Raw genomic sequence first — 27,034 nt, forward strand, 5'->3', positions numbered from 1 at the left:
CTGCGCATGCGCGGTCGAAAATGGCAGACTCGACGTGCAAAAAAAGGTTACATGTACCGTTTTTTTGTGCCGAGGGTCGGCCAAAACACGATGCATCTGTCGCACGACGGATGCGACATGTGGCCATACATCGCAATGCAAAAAAAACCGCACAAAATCTGCAAGAAACATGCATCAAATCTGCACCTGCATTTTCTGCCAGGAGACCTCACTGACAATTACAGTTGTTTAATTATAATAATAGATTGATGGTGTGTAAATAGCATTGTGTCAAAAGCCTGTCTATCCGAATTGCTGTATTCTTCTTGTAACATAACTTCCTTTTCACCCTTTGCATTGTCCCCTGTTATTCTGCTGTAGGCACTCCCTTTATTGTGTTAATCGAATAAATAGTTTTTGATTCAAGTACCATTGTCTCCTCATTGTACACACTTTCCTGTTAACACATGGATAAGAGTCTGTCCCAAGTGGGGCCTACAATCTAGACCCCCCTGTATACACTAGGACCACTTTCATAGGAAGTCAGTTACCTAGCCATATGATTCTGGAATATGGGGGCAAGTTGGAGTATGCAGAGGAAAGCCACACAATCATGAAGAGAACATACAAACTCCATGTATTGTACATGTTGTCTTTAGTTGGATTAAAACCTAGGACTTCAGTGGACAAACCATTGGTGCAACCACATAGGGGCTCAACAGGTAAGGGGGCAACTCACCCCCCCAAAGCAGCACCTAAAGCTCATTTTGATGAACTACAGTATTGGACTGCAAAGACCCACATGCTGATCCTGCAGGCGCCGTTCCTGCACAGGGGCCCTCTTCTTTCGGTGTCCCCCATGCAAGTGTAAGAAGTACCGGGCGGGGGGTACCTCTTTTACTCCGGGTCCGTCTCCTCTGTCCAGGGGAAAGCTGAGAGACCCAGACCAACCTTTGTACTTGTTGGCAGGGGTCATGGCTAGGTTAAATAGGGGAGAGCGCGCCTGGAAGCGTTCAGACTTTGCGGGAAGAGACAGCGCGCGGCAGGTAGAAGCGAGTACTCCGTCTCCTGAGCACTGAAGCAGCGTAGGCCCGCACCATTCGCACTAGCAGTGCCAGAGACTGTGATCGAGAACATGCTGAGCGTCCGCTGCCTCCGGAATGCACAGTGATGGAAACTCCGGGCCTGTAAGTGCTGGGCGCTTGCCGCCTAAGAAAGACCGGGCCCGCTATCGGGAACTGTGCCCTGAAACCCCGGTCCATACCCGTCAGGTCACGTTAAGCTCCGGCCAGACACTAAACTTTGCTCCTCTGCCAACCCTGCTTTCCCGGAACCTGCGACAGACAGCAAGGACTCGCCGCTCCCTCAGAACCCTGCTCATCCACGTCTGGAGGACCACGCCGGACTCACCGCACGCTGACTGTTGGCGCCATCTTACTGCTCGTGGACATTCCACTCTGGGAGTCTCCTGGACCAGATAAGTTATACGTTTAATACTCTCCTTTCTACCTGCATCACCCCCCTGCCTTACCTCCATTTACCATACTTCTCCCTGGTGGAGTACAAAGCTGATCAGAGGGAAAACTGTTAACTCTTGCTCTGCCTCCTGTCCAGACTAGGGCTCTGCAACCTGTTGAGCTTCAACTGTTCCATGCCCAACATGCCACATGCACCAGCCGTGCCAGTCCTCAGTGCTTATTGCCCTCTGGGACTTGTAGTTTTACTATAGCTGGATGGACACATCTCAGACAATGGTCATCATTTTAGATTATGCTAATACAATTTGCTATAATTTTTTTTTAAATTAGATATTTTTTCATGTAATTGATGCCACTTAACTACACAAGGAAATAGGAATAGACAGCTACTTGCACATAAACCCCCCCCCAAAAAAAAAACTCTTCTTCCCCTGTGGCCTCATCCCGCCCTGAGCAATAATACCATTACTAAATAAATGTCACTTTTTGCATCATGCAGACTATTTCCCAAGAGAAGACCTCCATCAGGTTAAAAAAAATCACATTGACCCCAGACGCAGAGGAGCAGAGGACACCAAAAAGACCGGGCTTGGCAGGTGGGGAACGAGGGACTATTTGATAATCACTGCGCGGAAGGTTACAGTCACTTTGTTGTAACAAGTAAATAAGAGCGTGTCAGTAGCTGCAGAGAGTGGGAGAGAGAGCTGGAGACTCAGCAGCAGCCGCCACCATGTGTGAGAAGGAGGAGCTCAGCGAGGAGATCATGGAGTCTAAAGTGATGTGGTACCCGGACTCCAAGAAAATCACCCAGATGGACCAGTTCAGAGCCAGGGTGAACACGAGCCATGGGCTCAGGCTGGGTGAGTGCTGCTGGGCATGGTGACAAAAAGTGCTGGCATCCCTGGCCTCATATGCACAGGTGGTGGAGCATGGGGCACAGTCCATCAGTGCAGCGGGAGCATACCAGGCGGGCATGTTGGCAGCTGTCATATGCTCATAAATGACTTGTTGATTATTTGCCATTCTTGTGCCAGCGATGCCCAGACCCCCTGATGATGTCACAGCACGTCACGTCAGCCAATCACAGCCTGCTGCTGGTACCGATGTCTCCGCTGACATCATGCCCTGACCCTGGCTGGGGTCAGTGACATCACATCTGCATGGCAACATGGTTGTGGTTTAGTGGCCCCCAACTTAGCGAATGGATATATAAGTATTATATACTAGATGGGGCCCGATTCTAACGCATCGGGTATTCTACAACATGTATGTAGTTTATTTATGAAGATTTAAGAATGATGCAATGAATACACAGGATTTTCCGGGTAAAATATATACATTATCATTAAATTTTATTGCTCATAGAACTTAAAGGGACTCTGTCACCTGAATTTGGAGGGAACAATTTTCAATCCAATATTGCAGCCAGCGGGTAAGGAAAGGGTGAATCAAACACCAGAAAGCCCCGCCCCTATGGCTGAAAATTGTTCCCTCCAAATTCAGGTGACAGTCCCTTTAAAGGGAACCTGTCACCCTCCCAGGCGTTTTTAACTAAAAGAGCCACCTTGTGCAGCACTAATGCTGCATTCTGTCAAGGTGGCTCTTTTAGTTGGGGTCCCTTCCTACGCTAAAATATTCGTTTTTATAATTAGTCCCTCATACCTGTAGTTTGTTAGGGGGGCATGTGTTTTCCCCCCTGACACAAACTCCTCCCAGCCGTCGCTCAATGCTCCGGGCGCCGCCTCCACTTCCTCCATTAACGTCCCCGGCGCCTGCGCTCTAAGTTGAAGGAGTGGAAGGGCAGCGCAAACTGCGCATGCCCCCCAAAAAATTACAGCGCAGGCACCGCGGACGTTAATGGAGGAAGTTGAGACCTCTATGAGCGCCACCCTGTGGTCGGCGCTCATAGCAAGCCTGCAATTCAGCTACATAGCGATCTGATGATCGCTGCTATGTAGCAGAGCCGATCGAGTTGTGCCAGCTTCTAGCCTCCCATGGAGGCTATTGAAGCATGGCAAAAGTTAAAAAAAAAATGTGGAAAAAAAAAAATATATAAAACTTTAAATCACCTTCCTTTCGCCCCATTCAAAATAATAATTGTCTAAGGGTCACTTCCGTCTGTCTGTCCTTCTGTCTGTCACGGTTATTCATTCGCTGATTGGTCTCGCCAGCTGCCTGTCATCATGACAGGTCTTTGTAGCGCAGGCGCGCAGGGCCTGTGATGACGTCGCAGTCACATGATTGTGACGTCATGGCAGGTCCTTCTCCCATACCATCTTTGCCACCGGAACCTGCAACGGAAGATGGCGGCCTGTGTGAGCGACTACGGAGGGTGAGTATAGCAGGTTTTTTTTTAATTTATTTTTAACATTACATTTTTTACTATTGATGCCGCATAGGCCGCTCCTTACTCCCGGCAGTCAGTGCCTTTCGCCCGCATACTCCGTTCACCGCTAACACAGGGTTAATACCGGCGGTAACGGACCGCGTTATGCCGCGGGTAACGAACTCCATTACCGCCGCTATTAACCCTGTGTGTCCCCAATTTTTTACTATTGACGCTGCCTATGCGGCATCAATAGTAAAAAATGTAATGTTAAAAATAAGTAGAAAAAAAAACCTGCTATACTCACCCTCCGTAGTCGCTCACGCAGGCCGCCATCTTCCGTTGCAGGTTCCGGTGGCAAAGATGGTATGGGAGAAGGACCTGCCATGACGTCACAATCATGTGACTGCGACGTCATCACAGGCCCTGCGCGACTGCGCTACAAAGACCTGTCATGATGTCACGGTCATGTGACCGTGACGTCACCACAGTTCCTGCGCTCTGATACCAATCCTGGAACCGCAAACTGCCGTGGACTACAAGGGGCCCTCGGAAAGGTGAGTATATGTTTATTTTTTAACCTGTGACAAACCTGGCTGGGCAATATACTACGTGGCTCTGTGCTGTATACTACTTCGCTGTCCAATATACTATGTGGCTCTGTGCTGTATACTACGTCACTGGGCAATATACTACGTAACTGGGCAATATACTACGTGACTGGGCAATATACAACATGGTTGGGCAATATACTACGTAGCTGGGCAATATACTACGTAGCTGCGCAATATACTACGTCACTAGGCAATATACTACGTAACTGGGCAATATACTACGTCACTAGACAATATACTACGTAACTGGGCAATAGACCACGTGGCTGGGCAATATACTACGTCACTGGGCAATATACTACGTGGTTGGGCAATATACTACGTCACTGGGCAATATACTACGTCACTGGGCAATATACTACCTGTCTGGGCAATATACTACGTGTCTGGGCAATATACTACGTGTCTGGGCAATATACTACGTGTCTGGGCAATATACTACGTGTCTGGGCAATATACTACGTAACGGCAATATACTACGTGGCTGGGCAATATACTACGTGGCTGGACAATATACTACGTGGCTCTGTGCTGTATGCTACGTCACTGGGCAATATACTACGTAACTGGGCATTATACTACGTGGCTGCACAATATACTACGTCACTAGGCAATATACTACGTGGCTGGGCAATATACTACGTGGCTGGGCAATATACTACGTGGCTGGGCAATATACTACGTGGCTGGGCAATATACTACGTAGCTGGGCAATATGCTATGTCACTGGGCAATATACTACGTGTCTGGGCAATATACTACGTCACTGGGCAATATACTACGTGTCTGGGCAATATACTACGTAACTGCAATATATTACGTGGCTGGACAATATGCTACGTGGCTGTGCAATATACTACGTGGCTGGGTAATATACTGCGTGACTGCAATATACTACGTGGCTGGGCAATATACTACATGACTGGGCAATATACTACGTGGCTGTGCAATATACTACGTGACTGTGCAATATACTACGTGGCTGGCCAATATACTAAGTGACTGTGCAATATACTACGTGACTGTGTAATATACTACGTGGCTGGACAATATACTACGTGGCTGGACAATATACTACGTGGCTCTGTGCTGTATGCTACGTCACTGGGCAATATACTACGTAACTGGGTATTATACTACGGGGCTGCACAATATACTACGTGGCTGGGCAATATACTACGTGGCTGGGCAATATACTACGTGTTGGGCAATATACTACGTGGTTGGGCAATATACTACGTGGTTGGGCAATATACTACGTCACTGGGCAATATACTACGTAGCTGGGCAATATGCTATGTCACTGGGCATTATACTACGTGTCTGGGCAATATACTACGTCACTGGGCAATATACTACGTGTCTGGGCAATATACTACGTAACTGCAATATACTACGTGGCTGGGCAATATATTACGTGGCTGGACAATATACTACGTGGCTGGGCAATATACTACGTGACTGCAATATACTACGTGGCTGGGCAATATACTACATGGCTGGGCAATATACTACGTGGCTGGGCAATATACTACGTGACTGTGCAATATACTACGTCACTGGGCAATATACTACGTGTCTGGGCAATATACTACGTAACGGCAATATATTACGTGGCTGGGCAATATATTACGTGGCTGGACAATATACTACGTGGCTGGGCAATATACTACGTGGCTGGGCAATATACTACGTGGCTGGGCAATATACTACGTGGCTGGGCAATATACTACGTGGCTGTGCAATATACTACGTGGCTGTGCAATATACTACGTGGCTGGGTAATATACTACGTGGCTGGGCAATATACTACGTGGCTGGGCAATATACTACGTGACTGCAATATACTACGTGGCTGTGCAATATACTACGTGACTGTGCAATATACTACGTGGCTGGCCAATATACTACGTGGCTGGACAATATACTACGTGACTGTGTAATATACTACGTGGCTGGACAATATACTACGTGGCTGGACAATATACTACGTGGCTCTGTGCTGTGTGCTACATCACTGGGCATTATACTACGGGGCTGATCGCTAAACAGAGTAGCGAGAAAAAAATTTGAAACGCCAAAATTACATTTTTTTGGTCGCCGCGACATTGCATTAAAATGCAATAACGGGCGATCAAAAGAACGTATCTGCACCGAAATGGTATAATTAAAAATGCCAGCTCTACACGCAAAAAATAAGCCCTCAACCGACCTCAGATCATGAAAAATGGAGACGCTACGGGTATCGGAAAATGGCACAATTTTTTTTTTTCTAGCAAAGTTTGGAATTTGTTTTCATCACTTCGATAAATAAGAACTTAGACATGTTTGGTGTCTATGAACTCGAAATGACCTGGAGAATCATAATGGCAGGTCAGTTTTAGCATTTAGTGAACCTAGCTAAAAAGCCAGGTAAAAAACAAGTGTGGGACTGCACTTTTTTTTGCAATTTCACCGCACTTGGAATTTTGTTCCCGTTTTCTAGTACACGACATGCTAAAACCAATGATGTTGTTCAAAAGTACAACTTGTTTCGCAAACAATAAGCCCTCACATGGCCATATTGACAGAAAAATAAAAAAGTTATGGCTCTGGGAAGTAGGGGAGCGAAAAACAAACACGGATATATGGAAAATCCGAAGGTCATGAAGGGGTTAAGGGGGTGTGTCACAAACATTTTTTTTAAATGACCATAAATATCACATACAAGGCACAAGTACCGCCACTCCATGACCAGACCACATATTACCACCACATAGTGACCAAATAATAGCATATGCAAGGAATAAATACTGCCACACCATAACAAAATCACATATTACCACCACAAAGTGATTGAATATTACAGTACTGATCATTAATTAAAAAAAAAAAAATACTAATTGCCATTATACACAGGAACTCTGTATTTACTGTCAGAGTACAGGTAATACAGTGGTCACCAGTGACATTATACACAGGAGCTCTGTATACATTGTCAGTGTACAGGTAATACAATGATAACTATTGCCATTATACACAGGAACTCTATATTTACTGTCAGTGTACAGGTAATACAGTGATCACCAGTGACATTTTACACAGGAGCTCTGTATACGGGTGTACAGGTAATACAGTGATCACCGGTGAGATTGTACACAGGAGCTCTGTATATAGTGTCAGTGTACAGATAATACAGTGATCACTAGTGACTTTTTACACATGAGCTCTGTATATAGTATACAGTGTATAGTGTCAGTGTACAGTTAACAATTTAAATTATTATCCGCCACTAACTATAAATAGCCAATTTCCCCATTTAATATATAAATTAATTAGCCCCTGTACTCTTTCCCCCAATTCATTACCAGTCACTTCATCCTTAGCGCCACCGACTATGTACCTCCCGCGTTAACCCTAACCCCGATTCATTATATTTACATTTTCCTCCCGCCCCAATTCATTGTCATGTGTTTCTCTCCCACCCTCTATTCATTACACTGGGGAACACAATTTTTTAGGAGTGAGGTCAGACAACTGTTCTTAACTAATTTTTGGATGCTGAATCCAGAAATGATCTCAGTTTTTCTTTATCACGTCAAGTTTTTGAACTATAGGATTTCTGTCTTCTCAAAAATATGTAAACTACTGTACCTAAAAAGTGTTTTTTTTTTAAATAGTACAAATAGGCATTTACGACGAGAGGAAGGAGCAGACATGATCTGAAACAAAGGAAATATGTACATATGTAAATAAAACACTGAGATGGAAAGTTACAAGCTTTGAAAACTAACAAAGAAAAAAATCATAAAAGATATATAAATTACAACTAAGCACCCAATGTGAAGAGAAAAGCTATCACAAATCCTATTTATTCCTACTATGATAAATTTTTTGTGTAAAGATATTGATAATTATGACGTATTGGGAGCTGCACACACCTCTCACCACACTGTCTCAGTTGTGACTACTCTTACAAGTTGCCACGTAGCTCTATATGAGTCGAATTGTAATCAGATAACAAGTCTTATTACAGGTATCAGTGCAATTGTGCTTCTCTGGCAGGTAAGTTGTGGAGGAAAAACTTGACGTGCTAGAAAAAAACTGACTACATTTTTGGAATCCGCATGCCAATTTTAGTATAAATCAGCTCAAAAACCTAACTCAACAGAAAATGTTTTTCAAATTGTTCCCCAGTGTTATCAACTGCTCTATCCCACATTCAATACATCATTTACTCCACCACCATCAAAATTTATCATTATTTGTTCTCCGCACCCCACCTTCAATTCAGCATTTGCTCTCCCCACCCCCACCTTCAATTCATCATTTGCTATCCCCACCCCCACCTTCAATTCATCATTTGCTCACCCCACCCCCACCTTCAATTCATCATTTGCTCTCCCACCCCCCACCTTCAGTTCATAATTTGCTCTCCCCACCCCCACCTTCAATTCATCATTTTCTCTCACCACCCCCCACCTTCAGTTCAATTGCTGTCCCCCGTCCCTCACACTGATTTCATCATTTGCAGTCGCCCTCACCTCCCAATTTCATCATTTGCAGTCCCCTATCAACCCCTCCCTTCATCTGAAGTGCCCCTTCATCATTTGCAGCCCCCTATCTCCCTCTCACTTTCATTTGCAGTCCCCCCTCAGATACATCATGTGCAGTCCCCCTTACCGCCATTTCATCATGTGCAGTCCCCCTTACCCCCCCACTTCATCATTTACAGTTACCCTCACCTGCCCACTTTATCATGTGCAGCCCCACTCCCCCCATTTCATCATGTGCAGCCCCACTTCCCTCACTTCATTATGTGCAGCCCCACTCCCCTCACTTCATCATGTGCAGCCTCTTTCCCCTCACTTCATCATGTGCAGCCTCTCTCCCCTCACTTCATCATGTGCAGCCTCTCTCCCCTCGCTTCATCATGTGCAGCCTCTCTCCCCTCACTTCATCATGTGCAGCCCCACTCTCCTCGCTTCATCATGTGCAGCCCCACTCCCCTCACTTCATCATGTGCAGTCCTCCTTACCCCCACTTCATCATTTGCAGTTCCCCCTCCTTCCCTCACCTATTGAATTCATTCTATAAAGAAAACAAAAATGTTTTATACTTGCCTCACAGTCTTTCCCAGCAGCGCAGCTCTGCTTCCAGCGTCCGGTAGATGTTGGCGTGTACGCGCCGTCACCTCACCGGAAGTACAGAGAACATGGAAGGAGCGGGAGCTGTGCAGCCATCAAGGTTAAATGGCTGTGCACAACTCCGAGAAAGCTCCCAGCGCCGATGTGTGTGCCGCAGCGCACAGCACTTTAGTGCATGATGGGGCCTGGTGAGCAGAAGCACAAGAGCTTGTGTTGAGGCTGTATAGCTGCAGCCGCAGAGACTTGAACATAATAAACAAGCACTCACAGATGCTCGGATAACACCCGACCATGCTCGAATAAGACGTTATCGGATCACGTTTGTTCATCACTAATTCTAGGTCTTAAAGGGAACCTGTAACCAGAAAAAATGCTAATTGCCTGCAAATATGGGGTTAATCTGGTGGTTAATAGCATTACTAACCTGCCCGGCACCTGCACATAGTCAAACACTGAGGTGAGAAATTTTTTTACCCCCAGCAGCGTTTGGGTTTCAGTCACGGGGGTGGCACCCACGCTTGTTCTGAGGATACAGAGCAGCGACTGTAACTGCTCCACCTGGCCCTGACTGACATTCGGCCCCAATTATAAGTTGGTGTCAATGTGGGGGGTGCGGTTACAGCTGCCACTACGTATTCTCAGAGCGGTAACTGAACATGTGCCGGCGCCATCCTCGTGACTGGAATTGAATAAAGTTCATTTTCTCTCACCAAATCCCACTAAGGACAACATCTATAAGGAGTTTGTATGTTCTCCCTATGTCTGTGTGGATTTCCTCCAGGTACTTCAGTTTCCTCACACGCTCCTAAAACATAATGATAGGAAATATAGATGATGAGCTCCAGTGGGAAGAGTGCTTGTAATGTCTGTAAAGTGCTTTGCCATTAATGCCGCCATAACCTGCAGATATGGGGTTAATCTGCAGGTTAATAGCGTTCTAAGGAAGGAAGAAAGTGCTCTGGTCAGATAAAACCAAAGCAGAACTTTTTGACCTAAATGCAAAACATGTGGCAGAAAACTAACTCTGTACATCACATTCAAAACACCATCACCACCATCAAACAAGGTGGTAGTAGCATCATGCTGTGTGGATGCATTTCAGCAGGGATGCAGAAGCTAGTTAGAGACGATAGGAAGATGGATGTAGCTAAATACTGGGAAACACTGGAGGAAATCCTACTAAAGACTGGGGTGTAGGTTCACCTTCCAGCAGGACAACGACCCTAAATATACTGCCAAAGCTACAATGCAGTGGTTTAGATCAAAGTCTATTCCTGTGCGATGGCCCAGTCACAGTCCAGACTTAAATGCCATTGAGAATCTATGGCAAGACTTAAAAATTGCTGTTCACAGACGCCTCCATCCAATCTCACTGAGCTAGAGCTAGTTTGCAGGAACGAATGGGCAAAAATTTCAGTATCTATATGTGCAAAGCTGGTAGAGTCATATCCTAAAAGACATGGAACGGTAATGGCAGCGTAAGGTGGTTCTATAAAGCATTGACTCGGGGATGAATACAAATGGGCATCACAATTTTCAAATTAATTAGAAAACCATGTAATCTTTCCTTGACACTTCATAAATACTAACTGTGCAATGTTGGTATATCACAGAAAATCCCAATAAAATGCATTTAGGTTTGCGGGTGTAATTTGAAAAAATGTGGACAAGTTTACGGGGTATGAATACTTTTCCAAGGCACTGTATCTGTAGGTTATTAGCATTGGGAATGTGGAAGGTTCCCTTTAATGTTAGTAGAGAAGTTTGCTCAAAGCTGTTCCATTTTGCAGCCTCATCGTTCACTGCAGCTTATCCACCTGTAATCAGATAACGTTGCCACTAATAGCATTGTAGGCCGTGCTCTTTCATTAAAAATCGCCTAACACTTGGTCAGAGACATAAGGTTACATGCTAGTCTTTGGTTCGCAGGCATCGCTGCCATTCCAGATCAGGACATTACTTGGTCTTGTATTTATACATTGTGCTTTTATGCACAACTTGTTTATCCCTCTTCATCAAGTCTTTCTTTTTCTTATTTGATTTTGTTTTTATTTTTTTTTTACTTGGTGCGGTCACTGCTGATCGTGGCAATGGCTGTGCCTGAGTGAGCGTTTGGCTAGAGGAGGCAGGTCATTGACAAAGAAGTGACCTTTCAGTCAAAGACTGGGCAAATGCCCGGACTAGCAAGAGAAGACCACGTGCAGTGTCCATCCCTCCTGTATTTGTGGCTCATTAGCGTATAACTTCACCAGCTGATCCCCGAAGAATGCTAACGTACTGTATATATCTTCGAAAACAATATCAATTTAATGTGTATGAAAGAGATCAGTCACTACTTTTTTTTTATTGATGGCCTAATATTAGATAGGCCATCAATATCTGATCGATGGGCCTGCGAAACCTGGCACCCTCGCCAATCAGCTGTTATCGAAAGCAGATGTAATAATCTCACTGCTCACCCACCACGTGCCTTGTTATAATCGGGTTCACACAATATTGCCCAGTTCCCTGTCCTTGTTTGTCTACAGAAAAAGGTAATCCTAAAAAATACAATAATCCAGCACTTGGGGATTAAAATCTCTTGAAACTTTATACACATTTGCCGAGAACATGAGCTACTCTAAGCCCAAAACGCGTTGACGGCTTGCACATGCTGTCATGATTGCCAATATGAAGTTTTTATGGAGACGTTGAAGGGAATCTGTTAGTAATATCAACCCTACTCAGAGGCGTAGCTAGAGCTTTTGCCGCCCGGGGCTGATCCCGAGTTTGGCGCCCCCCCCCCCCCCCCCCCACCCTCCCTCCCCCCCCTCCAGCTCAATACACACAAAGGTTACCAAAAATGGTTTTCCTGTTTTGTAGAACTTAAACTGGGCCTAATGGTGTCACCCCCACATGCCACACCTGTGACTTAATACCACCACACCATGACCAGGCCACATAGTGACCGAATAATACTACATACAAGGGACAAATACCACCGCACCATTTCCAGACCACATATTACCACCACATAGTGACTGAATACTACAATACTGATCAGTAATAAAAAAAAAAACCACAATACTATCACCATAAGTGCCAGTATTCACAGGAGATCTGTACTTAGTATGCAGTGTCTGTGTAGAGGTAATACAGAGATCACTGGTGACATTATACACAGGACCTCTTTATAGTATACAGTGTATAGTGTCAGTGTATAGGTAACACTGACTCACCAGTGACGTCTCTAGGTGAAGTCCTTCATCTTTTATCCAGCACAGACCGCCATCATTCCTTCCAGCCAGGACTCGTTTCTGCAGGAAATAACACAGTTATCTCGAGCTCCGCTTGCAGAACACATTACTTAATTTTTCACAACTTCTACATTACACCACATGAAGAAAAAAAGGTGATATAGTGTCACTCTGCACAGTAACAGGACCGCCCCCCCATTTAAAACAGTATACTCAAAAAATAAAATAAATACATCACTGCAGTAATAATATCCCTTAATTATCCCCTATGGTAATAATATTCCCCACCCTGGCCCCGTTTATCTCATTCCTGGCTCCAGCCATATGTTGTCGTATCCTGCCCTCATGAGTATCCATTCTACCCCATATGATCTCCACATCCTGCCCCACCAGCCTCCATCGTATCCGTCCTGCCCCATGATCCAATCCTGCCCCGTGTCTCCAATCATGCCCCGTATCTACATTCTGCCCATGCCTCAAGTCCTGCCCCCAGTGTGTCCAGCATATTACCCCCATGTTGTCCAGCAATCTGCCCCAGTGTGTCCAGCATATTACCCCCATGTTGTCCAGCAATCTGCCCCAGTGTGTCCAGCATATTACCCCCAGTGTGTCCAGCAATCTGCCCCAGTATGTCCAGCATATTACCCCCAGTGTGTCCAGCAATCTGCCCTCAGTGTGTCCAGCAATCTGCCCCAGTGTCCAGCCTTTCCCCAGTGTGTCCAGCAGTCTGCCCCAGTGTGTCCAGCATATTACCCCCAGTGTCCAGCATTGCCCCAGTGTGTCCAGTATATTACCCCCAGTGTGTCCAGCAATCTGCCCCAGTGTCCAGCATTGCCCCAGTGTGTCCAGAAGTCTGCCCCAGGGTCTCCAGCATTGCCTCAATGTGTCCAGAAATCTGCCCCAGGGTCTCCAGTATTGCCCCAGTGTGTCCAGCAATCTGCCCCAGGGTCTCCAGTATTGCCCCAGTGTGTCCAGCATTCTGCCCCATAGTCTCCTGTACTGCCCCAGTGTGTCCAGCATTCTGCCCCATGGTCTCCAGTATTGCCCCAGTGTGTCCACCAATCTGCCCCATGGTCTCCTGTATTGCCCCAGTGTGTCCAGCATTCTGCCCCATGGTCTCCAGTATTGCCCCGGTGTGTCCAGCAATCTGCCCCATGGTCTCCAGTATTGCCCCAGTATGTCCAGAAGTCTGCCCCAGGGTCTCCAGCATTGCCTCAATGTGTCCTGAGATCTGCCCCATGGTCTCCAGTATTCAGAGTGTCCAGCATTCTGCCCCATAGTCTCCTGTACTGCCCCAGTGTGTCCAGCATTCTGCCCCATGGTCTCCAGTATTGCCCCAGTGTGTCCAGCATTCTGCCCCATGGTCTCCAGTATTGCCCCAGTGTGTCCAGCATTCTGCCCCATGGTCTCCAGTATTGCCCCAGTGTGTCCAGCATTCTGCCCCATGGTCTCCAGTATTGCCCCAGTGTGTCCAGCATTCTGCCCCATGGTCTCCAGTATTGCCCCAGTGTGTCCAGCAATCTGCCCCATAGTCTCCTGTATTGCCCCAGTGTGTCCAGCAATCTGCCCCATGGTCTCCAGTATTGCCCCAGTGTGTCCAGCATTCTGCCCCATGGTCTCCAGTATTGCCCCAGTGTGTCCAGCAATCTGCCCCATAGTCTCCTGTATTGCCCCAGTGTGTCCAGCAATCTGCCCCATGGTCTCCTGTATTGCCCCAGTGTGTCCAGCAATCTGCCCCATGGTCTCCTGTATTGCCCCAGTGTGTCCAGCAATCTGCCCCATAGTCTCCTGTATTGCCCCAGTGTGTCCAGCAATCTGCCCCATGGTCTCCTGTATTGCCCCAGTGTGTCCAGCAATCTGCCCCATGGTCTCCTGTATTGCCCCAGTGTGTCCAGCAATCTGCCCCATGGTCTCCAGTATTGCCCCAGTGTGTCCAGCAATCTGCCCCATGGTCTCCTGTATTGCCCCAGTGTGTCCAGCAATCTGCCCCATGGTCTCCAGTATTGCCCCAGTGTGTCCAGCATTCTGCCCCATGGTCTCCAGCATTGCCCCAGTATGTCCAGCATTCTGCCCCATGGTCTCCAGCATTGCCCCAGCCCCAGACAGTCAGAAATAAAGAAAAAAAAAAAAAAGTAAAATCCTCACCTCTCCCGTTCCCAGCGCAGGTCCGGTGCAGTCAGCGTCTCTCCGGCTCTGCGACGCTCAGGACAGAGAGGCAGAGCGGCGCGCACAGTAGTGACGTCATCGCGCCCTCTGCTCTGAGACGTCGCAGAGTCAGAGGAGGCTGCAGCTGCCGGCGCCGCAGGAACCAGGCGAGGTGAGTATAGAGCGGGGGGCGGGGGCGGGGGCGGGACCCGGGGGTGGGGGGAGCTGGCCCTGGTCGTGGCGGCGGACGGCGCCGCCCGAAGATTTAAAGGGGCGTCTTTTTTTTTTTTTTTTTTTTTTTTTTATCTTCTTCTGCAGCGCCGGCCGCCCCCAGCATTGTGCCGCCCGGGGCGGACCGCCCCCCCCGCACCCCCCTTCCTACGCCACTGACCCTACTAAGCCGTCTACATGGGCATGTAGGTTTTAGGAAGCTGAATAAAATGATACACTGATATCTGTTATCCAATAACGTGCTCCACAGAAATCCATGTTTTATTTATATGTAAGGGAACTGTTCAGGACTATGGGCCGGACACAGATCTGCATGAGATTATTTGAAATGAAGGGGGAGTTACCAGTGTGAGACATAATCTAACACAGGACAGTTGAACTAAACTTAGTTCCCTGTGGTCTGCGCTCATGGCAAGTCAGCAATTCAGCTACATAGAGGCGATCTGAACATCGCCTCTATGTAGCTGAGCCGATCAAGTTGTGCCAGCTTCTAGCCTCCCATGGAGGCTATTGAAGCATGGCAAAAGTAAAAAAAAAAGGTTTTTATAAATATGAAAAAACTAAAAAAAAAATATAAAAGTTCAAATCGCCCCCCTTTCGCCCCATTCAAAATAAAACAATTTGAAAAAAAAAAATCAAACCTACACATATTTGGTATTGCCGAGTGCAGAATCGCCCGATCAGTAAAAAAAAAAAAAGGATTAGCCTGATCGCTAAATGGCGTAGCGATAAAGTCAAAACACCAGAATTACGTTTTTTTGGTCGACGCGACATTGCATTAAAATGCAGTAACGGATGAGCAAAAGAAAGTATCTGCACCAAAATGGTATAATTAAAAATGTCAGCTCAGCACGCAAAAAATAAGCCGTCACCCAACACGAGATCACAAAAAATGGAGAGTCTACGGGTATCGGAAAATTGTGCAATTTTATTTTTTTAAAGCAAAGTTTGGATTTTTTTTTCACCACTTAGATAAAAAAGAACCTAGACATGTTTGGTGTCTATGAACTCGTAATGACCTGGAGAATCATAATGTCAGGTTAGTTTTAGCATTTAATGAACCTAGCAAAAAAGCCAAACAAAAAACAAGTGTGGGATTGCACTTTTTTGCAATTTCACCGCACTTGGAATTTTTTTCCTGGTTTCTGTTACAAGACATGGTAAAACCAATGGGTGTTGTTCAAAAGTACAACTCGTCCCGCAAAAAAATAAGCCCTCACATGGCCAAATTGACGGAAAAATAAAAAAGTTATGCCTCTGGGAAGGAGGGAAGCGAAAAAGCTACGACGGTTAAGATATAACATTTAAAAAACATGCATATTTGGTATTGCTGCGTTTGTAAAAGTCTGAGCTATCAAACTATAAAATAAATTAATCCAATTGGTAAACGTCATAACGAGAAAAAAAAATCAAAACGCCGGAATTGTAGTTTTTAGACTACTGCAGCAACACAATAAAAAAAATGTAATAAGAGGCGGTCAAAACCTCTAATCTACACCAAAGTGATATCAATAAAAAAAATCTTCCAGAAAAATGAAAAAGTTACCAGTCTCGGAAAACGGCAACAGAGGGAAAAAAATTTTTATTTTAAAAATTTCTGACTTTTTTTTTTACCACTTAATCTAAAATAAAAGCTATACTGTAAAAACTATACATGTTTGGTATGTGTGCAATCATATTCAACTGGAAAATCATATTGCCAGGTAATTTTTACTGTATAATTAACTCCTGGAAATAATAAAAAAAAAATGCTAAAAACAATTGAGGAATTGCTCTTTTTTCGCAATTTTGCCGCACTTGGAATTTTTTCCCCGCTTTCCAGTACTTCAAATGATAAAAACCCTCAGACATTTATGTTGATGAAAAAATAAAAAAAGTTTATGGCTCTTTTTATAAGACGAGGAAAAAACTAAACGCCCTCAAAAAATATAAAATCGCCTGGTTGGGAAGGAGTTAGTTCCAATTTCCGAACTGCTATATTTTTTTTTTCCACAACTGTGGAGTATATTTCTGCTAGACTTTCTTACATTTTCTTGCTCAGATTCTTGTAAATTCTAGCAATTTCTAATAATCCTTACCTTCGAAAAAAAAGAAATATCAAGCTTATAATAGTCTTTGATTTTGGGCAGCATCACCCATCCCTAGCCTCCACCCAGTTACTATAATTAATAAATGGCGCTGAATGACCAAGTCAGGATTGTAACATCTAATGTGTATAAGCAACATTACTGTAGGTAATATACCAGACTGAGACTTCTGTGGCCACGTAACCTCGGATGACTCCTTGAAATGTGGGAAAAGTTAAACCACAAGCCCTTGTGAACTTAATATCTTCCTATTAGGCCAGAAGGCATTAGTACTAGGAGCTAGGGTCGAGCGAAACGGATCGTTCATTTTCAAAAGTCGCCGACTTTTAGCAAAGTCGGGTTTCATGAAACCCGACCCGATCCCTGTGTGGGGTCGGCCATGCGGTACGCGACTTTCGCGCCAAAGTCGCGTTTCGTATGACGCGCTTGGCGCCATTTTTTTCAGCCAATGAAGGGGCGTGGGCAGAGTGATGACATAGGTCTTAGGGGCGTGGACGCCTATCGCCATGTTGTCGCTTGTGCGCTGTAGCGATTTGCACTGTGTAACACCAGCTTTTCAGTTCAGGGACGGACGGAGGGGGGAGAGGGAGAGAGAGAGAGAGGAGAGAGAGAGAAAAAAAAAAAAAAAAATTCCCATTGGCTTTGCATTGGGTTTCGTGTTTCGGTCGATCCTCGACTTTTCGCCATAATCGGCCGATTTCACTCGACTCGACTTTTGAGATAGTCGGGTTTCGCGAAACCCGGCCCGACCCTAAAAAAGTCAAGGTCGCTCAACCCTACTAGGAGCGTTTGTGTTCACCCTGCAAGTTTGCAGAATACCATACACTTTAGTGAGTGTTATTTCCATTATAGTCATTGTAAATGGTATATGAATACTATTCACTATGTGGTTAGACGGTTATAGATCTTATTCACAAACTGCTTTTGTAACCTTTTTATGTACAAAGAGAAAAAAAAAGAATAAAATATATTAACTTTTCCTTGTTCTCCTTATACTAGGTAACTACAATGAGCTGTACCAGTGGTCAGTGGAGTTCTATCCAGAATTTTGGGGAGAATTTTGGGATTTCAGTGGCATTGTCTTCTCCCGTATATATGATGAGGTATGCCTTCTTGTTAAAATGTTAACAGAAAATTCCCCACTGTGGACATGAGTCCTAATGTGTATAATATGAAGCCTCTTTGCAAATGATCTTCATTGCAGAAATGAATTCAATGTGTGCAGCACCAATGAAGACCTACATGTGCTTCTCACAAAATTAGAATATCATCAAAAAATAATTGTTTTCAGTTCTTCAATACAAAATGTGAAACTGGTATATATAGTACAGACCAAAAGTTTGGACACCCCTTCTCATTTAAAGATTTTTCTGTATCTTCGGGACTATGAAAATTGTAAATTCACACTGAAGGCATCAAAACTATGAATTAACACATGTGGAATTATATACTCAGCAAAAAAGTGTGAAACAACTGAAATTATGTCTTACGAGGGGCGATCCAAAAGTAATGATAATCAATACTAAACACAATGAATATAGTCAAAAAATAAATTTATTTTTCTACATAGTCTCCTAACAAGTCTATACATTTAGTCCATCTCTTTTCTAAACTTAGAATTCCCTTTGAAAAAAATTCTTGATCTTGACCCTCAAAAAAATCCCCAAAAGCGGTTATCACGTCGCTATTGTCGTCAAATTTCTTGCCCCGGAGGTGTTCCTTGAGCCGAGGAAAGAGAAAGAAGTCACTGGGGGCTAGATCTAGTGAATAGGGAGGGTGTTCCACCAGTTCAAAGCCCGCTTCTTGAATGGTAGCCATGGCAACAGCAGCTTTGTGAGCCGGCGCGTTATCTTGGTGAAACAGCACTCCAGCCCGCAGTTTGCCACGCCTTTTCTCCTTGATAGCCTCCCACAATCTTCTTATTTGTTCTGCGTAGTAGGAGCCCGTAATAGTGGCTCCCTTCTCCAAATAGTCCACCATAATAATTCCTTCAGCGTCCCAAAAAACGGACGCCATAACCTTCCCTGCTGAGCTTGACACTTTGAATTTCTTCGGCGTCGGTTCGTCGGCTCGTTTCCATGTCATCAATTGTTGTTTAGTTTCGGGATCAAAGTGGTGGATCCAGGTCTCGTCCATGGTCAAAAAACGTGACAAAAAATTTTCCTTGTCTGCTTGGAACTTTTCGAGATTTGCTATTGAAATGTCAACTCGTTTCTTCTTTTGTTCGTCGGTTAACATTTTTGGCACCCGACGCGCGGAGACCTTTCTCATATGCAATTCGTTTGCAAGGATTCTTTGAATACTGCCATATGAGATCCCTGTGACCTCAGCTACATGCCTGATAGTCACTCTTCGATCTGCCAATACAACTTCTTCAACTTTTTTCACGTTTTCTTCATTGAGGGACGTGGATGGGCATCCTTCACGATGTTCATTTTCCATCGATGTTCTTCCCAGCTTAAATTCCTTGGCCCAGCATGCCACTGTGGAATATGGAGGAGAAGAGTCCCCCAATGTTTCCACCAAGTCGCTGTGTATGTCTTTGGTAGTCATTTTTTTCAAGCAGAGGTATTTGATGACAGCTCTGAGCTCGTTTTTTTCTATTTTGATGTTCACTCCTCGGCAGTTCATATTCAAATGAATGTTGCTCCCGGGAATCGTGGTCTATTTAAGTAAATTTTTTTTCCTGGACTAGTGGGTACCTAAGAGAGAAGAAAACATTTTATTTTAATTTCTGTGTGCAATAGAAATAACCGATTATCATTACTTTTGGATCGCCCCTCGTATATTCTAGGTTCTTCAAAGTAGCCACCTTTTGCTTTGATGACTGCTTTGCACATTCTTGGCATTCTCTTGATGAGCTTCAAGAGGTAGTCACCGGAAATGGTTTTCACTTCACAGGTGTGCCCTGTCAGGTTTAATGAATGGGATTTCTTGCCTTATAAATGGGGTTGGGACCATCAGTTGTGTTGTGCAGAAGCCTGATGGATGCACAGCTGATAGTCCTACTGAATAACCTGTAAGAATTTGTATTATGGCAAGAAAAAAGCAGCTAAGTAAAAAAAAAAAAACGAGTGGCCATCATTACTTTAAGAAATGAAGGTCAGTCAGTCTGAGAAATTTGTTAAAACTTTGAAAGTGTCCCCAAGTGCAGTTGCAGTGCTACAAAGAAATTGGCTCACATGAGGACCGCCCCAGGAAAGTAAGACCAAGAGTCACCTCTGCTTCTGAGGATAAGTCTATTCGAGTCACCAGCCTCAGAAATTGCAGGTTAACAGCAGCTCAGATTAGAGACCAGGTCAATGCCACACAGAGTTCTAGCAGCAGACACATCTCTACAACAACTGTTAAGAAAACCACTGCTAAGGACAGGCAACAAGCAGAAGAGACCTGTTTGGGCTAAAGAACACAAGGAATGGACATTAGACCAGTGGAAATCTGTGCTTTGGTCTGATGAGTCCAAATTTGAGATCTTTGGTTCCAACCACCGTGTCTTTGTGCGACGCAAAAAAGGTGAACGGATGGACTCTACATGCCTGGTTCCCACCTTGAAGCATGGAGGAGGAGGTGTGATGGTGTGGGGGTGCTTTGCTGGTGACACTGTTGGTTATTTATTTAAAATTAAAGGCATACTGAACCAGCATGGCTACCACAGCATCTTGCAGCGGCATGCTTTTCCATCTGGTTTGCGTTTAGTTGGACCGTCATTTATTTTTCAACAGGACAATGACCCCAAACACACCTCTAGGCTGTGTAAGGGCTATTTAACCAAGAAGGTGAGTGATGCGGCGCTACGCCAGATGAACTGACCTCCACAGTTACCAGACCTGAACCCAATTGAGATGGTTTGGGGTGAGCTGGACCGCAGAGTGAAGGCGAAAGGGCCAACAAGTGCTAAGCATCTCTGGGAACTCCTTCAAGATTGTTGGAAGACCATTCCCGGTGACTACCTCTTGAAGCTCATCAAGAGAATGCCAAGAGCGTGCAAAGCAGTCATCAAATCAAAAGGTGGCTACTTTGAAGAACCTAGAATATAAGACATATTTTCAGTTGTTTCACACTTTTTTGTTACGTATATAATTCCACATGTGTTAATTCATAGTTTTGATGCCTTCAGTGTGAATTTACGATTTTCACAGTCATGAAAATACAGAAAAATTTTTAAATGAGAAGGTGTGTCCAAACTCTTTGTCTGTACTGTATGTAGAGTCATTACAGTGACCTATAGTGATCTATTTCAAGTGTTTATTTCTGTTAATGTTGATGATTATGGCTTACAGCCAATGAAAACCCAGAAGTTATTATCTCAGTAAATTAGATTACTTTATAACACCAGCTTGAAAAATAATTTTAAAATCTGAAATGTTGGCCTACTGAAATTTATGTTCTGTAAATGCACTCAATACTTGGTCGGGGCTCCTTTTGCATCAATTACTGCATCAATGCGGCATGGCATGATAGCAGCCTTCAGCTCGTCTGCATTATTGAGTCTGGTGTCTCTCATCTTCCTCTTGGTTAAGGTCAGGCGAGTTTGCTGGCCAATCGAGGACAGTGATACAGTTGTTTTTAAACCAGGTATTGGTACTTTTGGCAGTGTGGACAGGTGCCAAGTCCTGCTGGAGAATGAAATTTCCATCTCCGAAAAGCTTGTCGGCAGTGGGAAGCATGAAGTGCTCGAAAATTTCCTGGTAGACGGCTGTGCTGACTTTGGTCTTGATATAACACAGTGGACCTACACCAGCAGATGACATGGCTCCCCAAACCATCACAGATTGTGAAAACTTCACACTAGACCTCAAGCAACTTTGATTGTGGCCTCTCCACTCTTCCTCCAGACTCTGGGACCTTGATTTCCAAATGAAATGCAAAATTTACTTTCATCTGAAAACAACACCTTAGACCACTGAGTAATAGTCCAGTTGTTTTTCTCCTTGGCCTAGGTAACATGCTTCTGGCATTGTCTATTGGTCATGAGTGGCTTGACACAAGGAATGCGACACTTGTAGCTCATGCCCTCAATACGCCTGTATGTGGTGGCTCTTGAAGCAATGGCTCCAGCAGCAGTCTACTCCTTGTGAATCTCCCCAACAATTTTTGAATGGCCTTTTCATAACGGATTGTTATGAAAAGGCCATTCAAAAATTGTTGGGGAGATTCACAAGGCTGCGGTTATCCCGGTTGCTTGTGCACCTTTTTCTACCACACTTTTTCCTTCCACTCAATTTTCCATTGATATGCTTGGGTACAGCACTCTGTGAACAGCCAGCTTCTTTAGCAATGACCTTTTGTAGCTTACCTTCCTTGTGGAGTGTGTCAGTGACTGCCTTCTGGACATCTGTCAAGTCAGGAGACTTCTCCATGATTGTGGAGCCTACTGAAACAGACTAAGAGACCTTTTTTAAACGCTTAGGAAACCTTGGCAGGTGTTTTTGTTAATTATTCTAATTTACTGAGATAATGACTTTTGGGTCTCCATTGGCTGTAATCCATAATCATCAACACTAACAGAAATAAACACTTGAAATAGATCACTCTGTTTGTAATGACTCTATATAATATATCAGTTTCATGTTTTGTATTGAAGAACTGAAATAAATTAACTTCTTGATTCTATTCTAATTTTGTGAGAAGCACCTGTATATGTCATGGAAATAGACTACAAACTCTTCCACTTGTTAATGTAGTTCAGATTCTCTTTGCTCTGCCTGTCAGCAGGATATAGGATGTTTTCTGTCTGCACCTTTATATAAAAATATGGCATATCTGAAAAATGCAAAAGTAAAATAATACAGTATGTATAAGTTCTACACTATGTACATCAAAATCATATAGAAAGAATGGTGTGAAATGACCAAAGTGGAGAAAAAAAATCAGTAAAAAATATATTTTTATTGATGAAATTTTAAAAACCGTAATAAAAATATCAAAGTTAGCCATAAGATGGCACCATGCAATATAACAGGAATACAACGATATCCTACAGGTAAAACACAAAGGCGACAACAGACATGATGCTGCGCTCATCACTGAGGACACTGAGGGAGACTGCACATGGGGGGAGACAGTCAGGGACTAATCTCTGATGATGCTTCATTTCAGGGAGGGGCAGGGACTGTGACCACAGCCTCTTGCCCCTGGTGGTGCTTTGCTTGAGTATCCCAGCATGCACTGATACGGCCGAGTCTCGCAGGTTAAAACCAAGCTCTGGCACCGGCACTCCGGGGCGGAGCGTGCAGCTCCATGTATTGCTGTGCGGCCGCACGCTCCGCTCCGGAGTGCCGGTGCCAGAGCTTGGTTTTAACCTGCAAGACTCAGCCATATCTCACTGTGTGTGATCCCGGCCTTAGGAGAAAAATGCTTTTTGCCTTCAGATTTCTCCTTACAACTAGAAACCCTAACCTGGCACTAATCTACAGGTATTTTATGTTCTGCAATCTTGTATTACCCTCCGAGGTCTTATGTCCATTCACATTCCTATATCAGTTGTTATAAACAGACATGAGGGCATATGGGGTCTGCAAGTCAGATTTCTTGAAAACATATCTGATTGCCAAAGCAATGTATGAGAAAGGATCGGACATTGTGTTACCAGCTAATCCCTTGGGTAAGTGAGAAGTATTCAACTGTTGTGGTGAGTCCATGAGCTGAGTTATTTCACAGTCAAATGATAAACATAGACTGAAAATTCCCTATTGATGTAATATTTTCTCCTGGCGGATACAGAACAGTGAGGGGGCAATAATGCCTGTACTAATGGTGGCCACATACTTTCCAAAACGACACCTACCGAACCGCTTAATGGACTGAGGTCATCGTGTTACTTTTTTAACATATTTTGACGCTTTTGTTCCAGAAGATTGTTATAATGTAGCAATATTCTGCTGCCGTACCCGCAAGAGCAAATGTTATATGGGGGGTAAGAATAGTACCTGATTGTTTTTGTTCTCGAGACAGATAAGTGTCCACCATAGCAGCACCAGAACCACTGTCAGTACATGAATGCAGCGTCAAAAACACCCTCAGTACATGAATTCAGCGCCATAAACACTGTCAGTACATGAATAGTTATAGTTAGCTATTATTAAGGTCGAAGGAAGACTATAAGTCCATCTAGTTCAACCCATAGCCTAACCTAACATGCCCTAACATGTTGATCCAGAGGAGGGCAAAAAAAACCCATGTGGCAAAGAGTAAGCTCCACATTGGGGAAATAAATTCCTTCCCGACTCCACATACGGCAATCAGACAAGTTCCCTGGATCAACGCCCTATCAAGGAATCTAGTGTATATACCCTGTAACATTATACTTTTCCAGAAAGGTATCCAGTCCCCTCTTAAATTTAAGTAATGAATCACTCATTACAACATCATACGGCAGAGAGTTCCATAGTCTCACTGCTCTTACAGTAAAGAACCCGCGCCTGTTATTATGCCTAAACCTTCTTTCCTCCAGATGTAGAGGATGCCCCCTTGTCACTGTCTCAGGTCTATGATTGAAAAGATCATCAGAAAGGTCTTTATACTGTCCCCTCATATATTTATACATTAACATAAGATCACCCCTTAGTCTTCGTTTTTCCAAACTAAATAGCCCCAAGTGTAATAACCTATCTTGGTATTGCAGACCCCCCAGTCCTCTAATAACCTTGGTCGCTCTTCTCTGCACCCGCTCCAGTTCAGCTATGTCTTTCTTATACACCGGAGACCAGAACTGTGCACAGTATTCTAAGTGTGGTCGAACAAGTGACTTGTATAGAAGTAAAATTATATTCTCCTCATGTGCATCTATGCCTCTTTTAATGCATCCCATTATTTTATTTGCCTTTGTAGCAGCTGCCTGACACTGGCCACTGAATATGAGTTTGTCATCCACCCATACACCCAGGTCTTTTTCATTGACGGTTTTGCCCAGAGTTTTAGAATTAAGCACATAATTATACATCTTATTACTTCTACCCAAGTGCATGACCTTACATTTATCCCCATCAAGCTTCTAGTTTACATAAATCATCCTGTAATATAAAATTGTCCTCCTCTGTATTAATTACCCTGCAGAGTTTAGTGTCCTCTGCAAATATTGAAATTCTACTCTGAATGCCCCCTACAAGGTCATTAATAAAATGCAGCATCAAAAACACTGTCAGTACATGAATGCAGCACAATATACTTTTGTATCGCATGAACCTACAATTCCAAGTATGTCATTAACAATGGTAAGGAGATAATGGGAACTGCTGTTACCATTAATCAGACTGCAGACCATACAGGAACCATATATCTGAGGAGACGCAGGCAGTATCACAAATAAACATTTACATCCATGTACCTTTATAGGTAACATCTCTGATTGGTGTCGTCCCCATCCCTTTTGTCTCCGTGTAGTACAGACGTCATAAGGAGATATCATACCCAGAGATCGTCTTTCCAGCCTACACCCCCTTCTTCAGCAGCACTTCCCGACATGGTGCCCTTAAAAATAAAAGTGTCTCTCATGCTGCGCCCTGTATAAATAATTGCCTCTTACTGTTCTTCCTGCACAACATACCCTCCCCACGCTGCCCCTTTCCATAATGTTCCTTCACCTAATATCCCCCACACTGCCTCTCTTTGTAATACCCCCATACACTCCACCCCAATAAACATTTTGTTTTACAAAATCCCATACACTCGAGTGTATGGTACTATATTGCTATCTTGGCTCATTACCATATAAAATAATTGAGTTGCGTTTCTAACTTGTTTTATTGTTAAAACTTGCTAATAGTCTTTTTAGTAATTTATATATGAGAGAGCAAAGCATATTTTGTGAGAAATTGTCCTGTCTTAAAGGGAATGTCAGCAGTTTTTTGCTATGGAATCCGAGAGCAGTATATTATAGGGCAAGAGAGCCTGATTCCAAGGATGTATTTCTTACTGGGCTGCTTTGTGAAGTTTTGTTAGAAAACAAGGATTCTCATTTATAGACGTAGCAGGGCTCAGATAGCTGAACCCTGTATAGACCTGTTCACTCTCCTGACTGGCAGCTTCCTGTCTACACCGTGCATTGTCAGCAAGCTGCAAATCAGTGGCGGGGTTACACATATCAGCCTGACTGCTGTGTACATGAGACCTAGTCCTGCAGTGATAATCTCCCGCTGATAAAACACTGTTTGCATTGGAACTACTGCACACAGCCTAATAGGTGACATATCCCTGGAATCAGGGTCTCTTGCCTTATATTATCCTACTCTGATTTAAAAAAAAAACCTGCTGACAGATTCCCAGATTCCCTTTAACCTATTGTATGGATCCTTTGACATATTTCAGCCAGCAAATCCCTATTCACACGTCCTATTTTAGATAGAGATAATTGCTTGTCTGGTTTTGATCTGTCTTTTTTTTTTTTTAATCAAACTTGCCCATTCAAGTGAATTGATCCACAAAAAAAAAATCAAAAGCCATCACACAGCATTTATAGGCTGTCTGTTTCACACTATCTGATGCTAGGGGTAGCTGTCACTCTGCAGCTATGCAGGTAACTGCAACTTCCACTAGATGGCAATAGAGTGGAAGGATAGTAACAAGTCTGCAAGAGCAGATCTGTAGTGCTGCAGCAAAGCTGCCACCAGGTGGCAGTAGAATAGTCAAACAAGCCAAGTCAAAACCTAGACTGTCACGCAGTACAAAGGGAGAAAACAAGCACAGAGACAGTGGAGAGCCAAAGGGTCAATACCAGACAAAAGGCAGAAGTCCCAGGGACCAGAGGCAAAGTCAAGTCAGAGTCAAAGCTGAGTCAAACACCGGGAAATCCAAAAATCAATCAGGAAACACTA

The 27,034-nt window shown here is 44.2% G+C and overlaps 1 protein-coding gene across 2 annotated transcripts in view; it reads left to right on the forward strand.

Moving 5' to 3' along the window:
- Positions 1-2,125: 2,125 nt before the first annotated feature.
- Positions 2,126-27,034, forward strand: part of AACS (acetoacetyl-CoA synthetase) — a 185,412-nt gene continuing 160,503 nt past the window's right edge. For both annotated transcript variants that reach the window (XR_011319189.1, XM_069756034.1), the window contains exons 1-2: positions 2,126-2,317; positions 18,222-18,325. Coding sequence is in view for 1 of the 2 variants with exons in the window: in XM_069756034.1 (XP_069612135.1) it covers positions 2,188-2,317; positions 18,222-18,325 (234 nt within the window). In the remaining variant the exon portion in view is untranslated. The remainder of the gene's footprint in view (positions 2,318-18,221; positions 18,326-27,034) is intronic.

The sequence above is a fragment of the Ranitomeya imitator genome, chromosome 1, assembly GCF_032444005.1.
Source record: "Ranitomeya imitator isolate aRanImi1 chromosome 1, aRanImi1.pri, whole genome shotgun sequence".
NCBI lineage: Eukaryota > Metazoa > Chordata > Amphibia > Anura > Dendrobatidae > Ranitomeya > Ranitomeya imitator.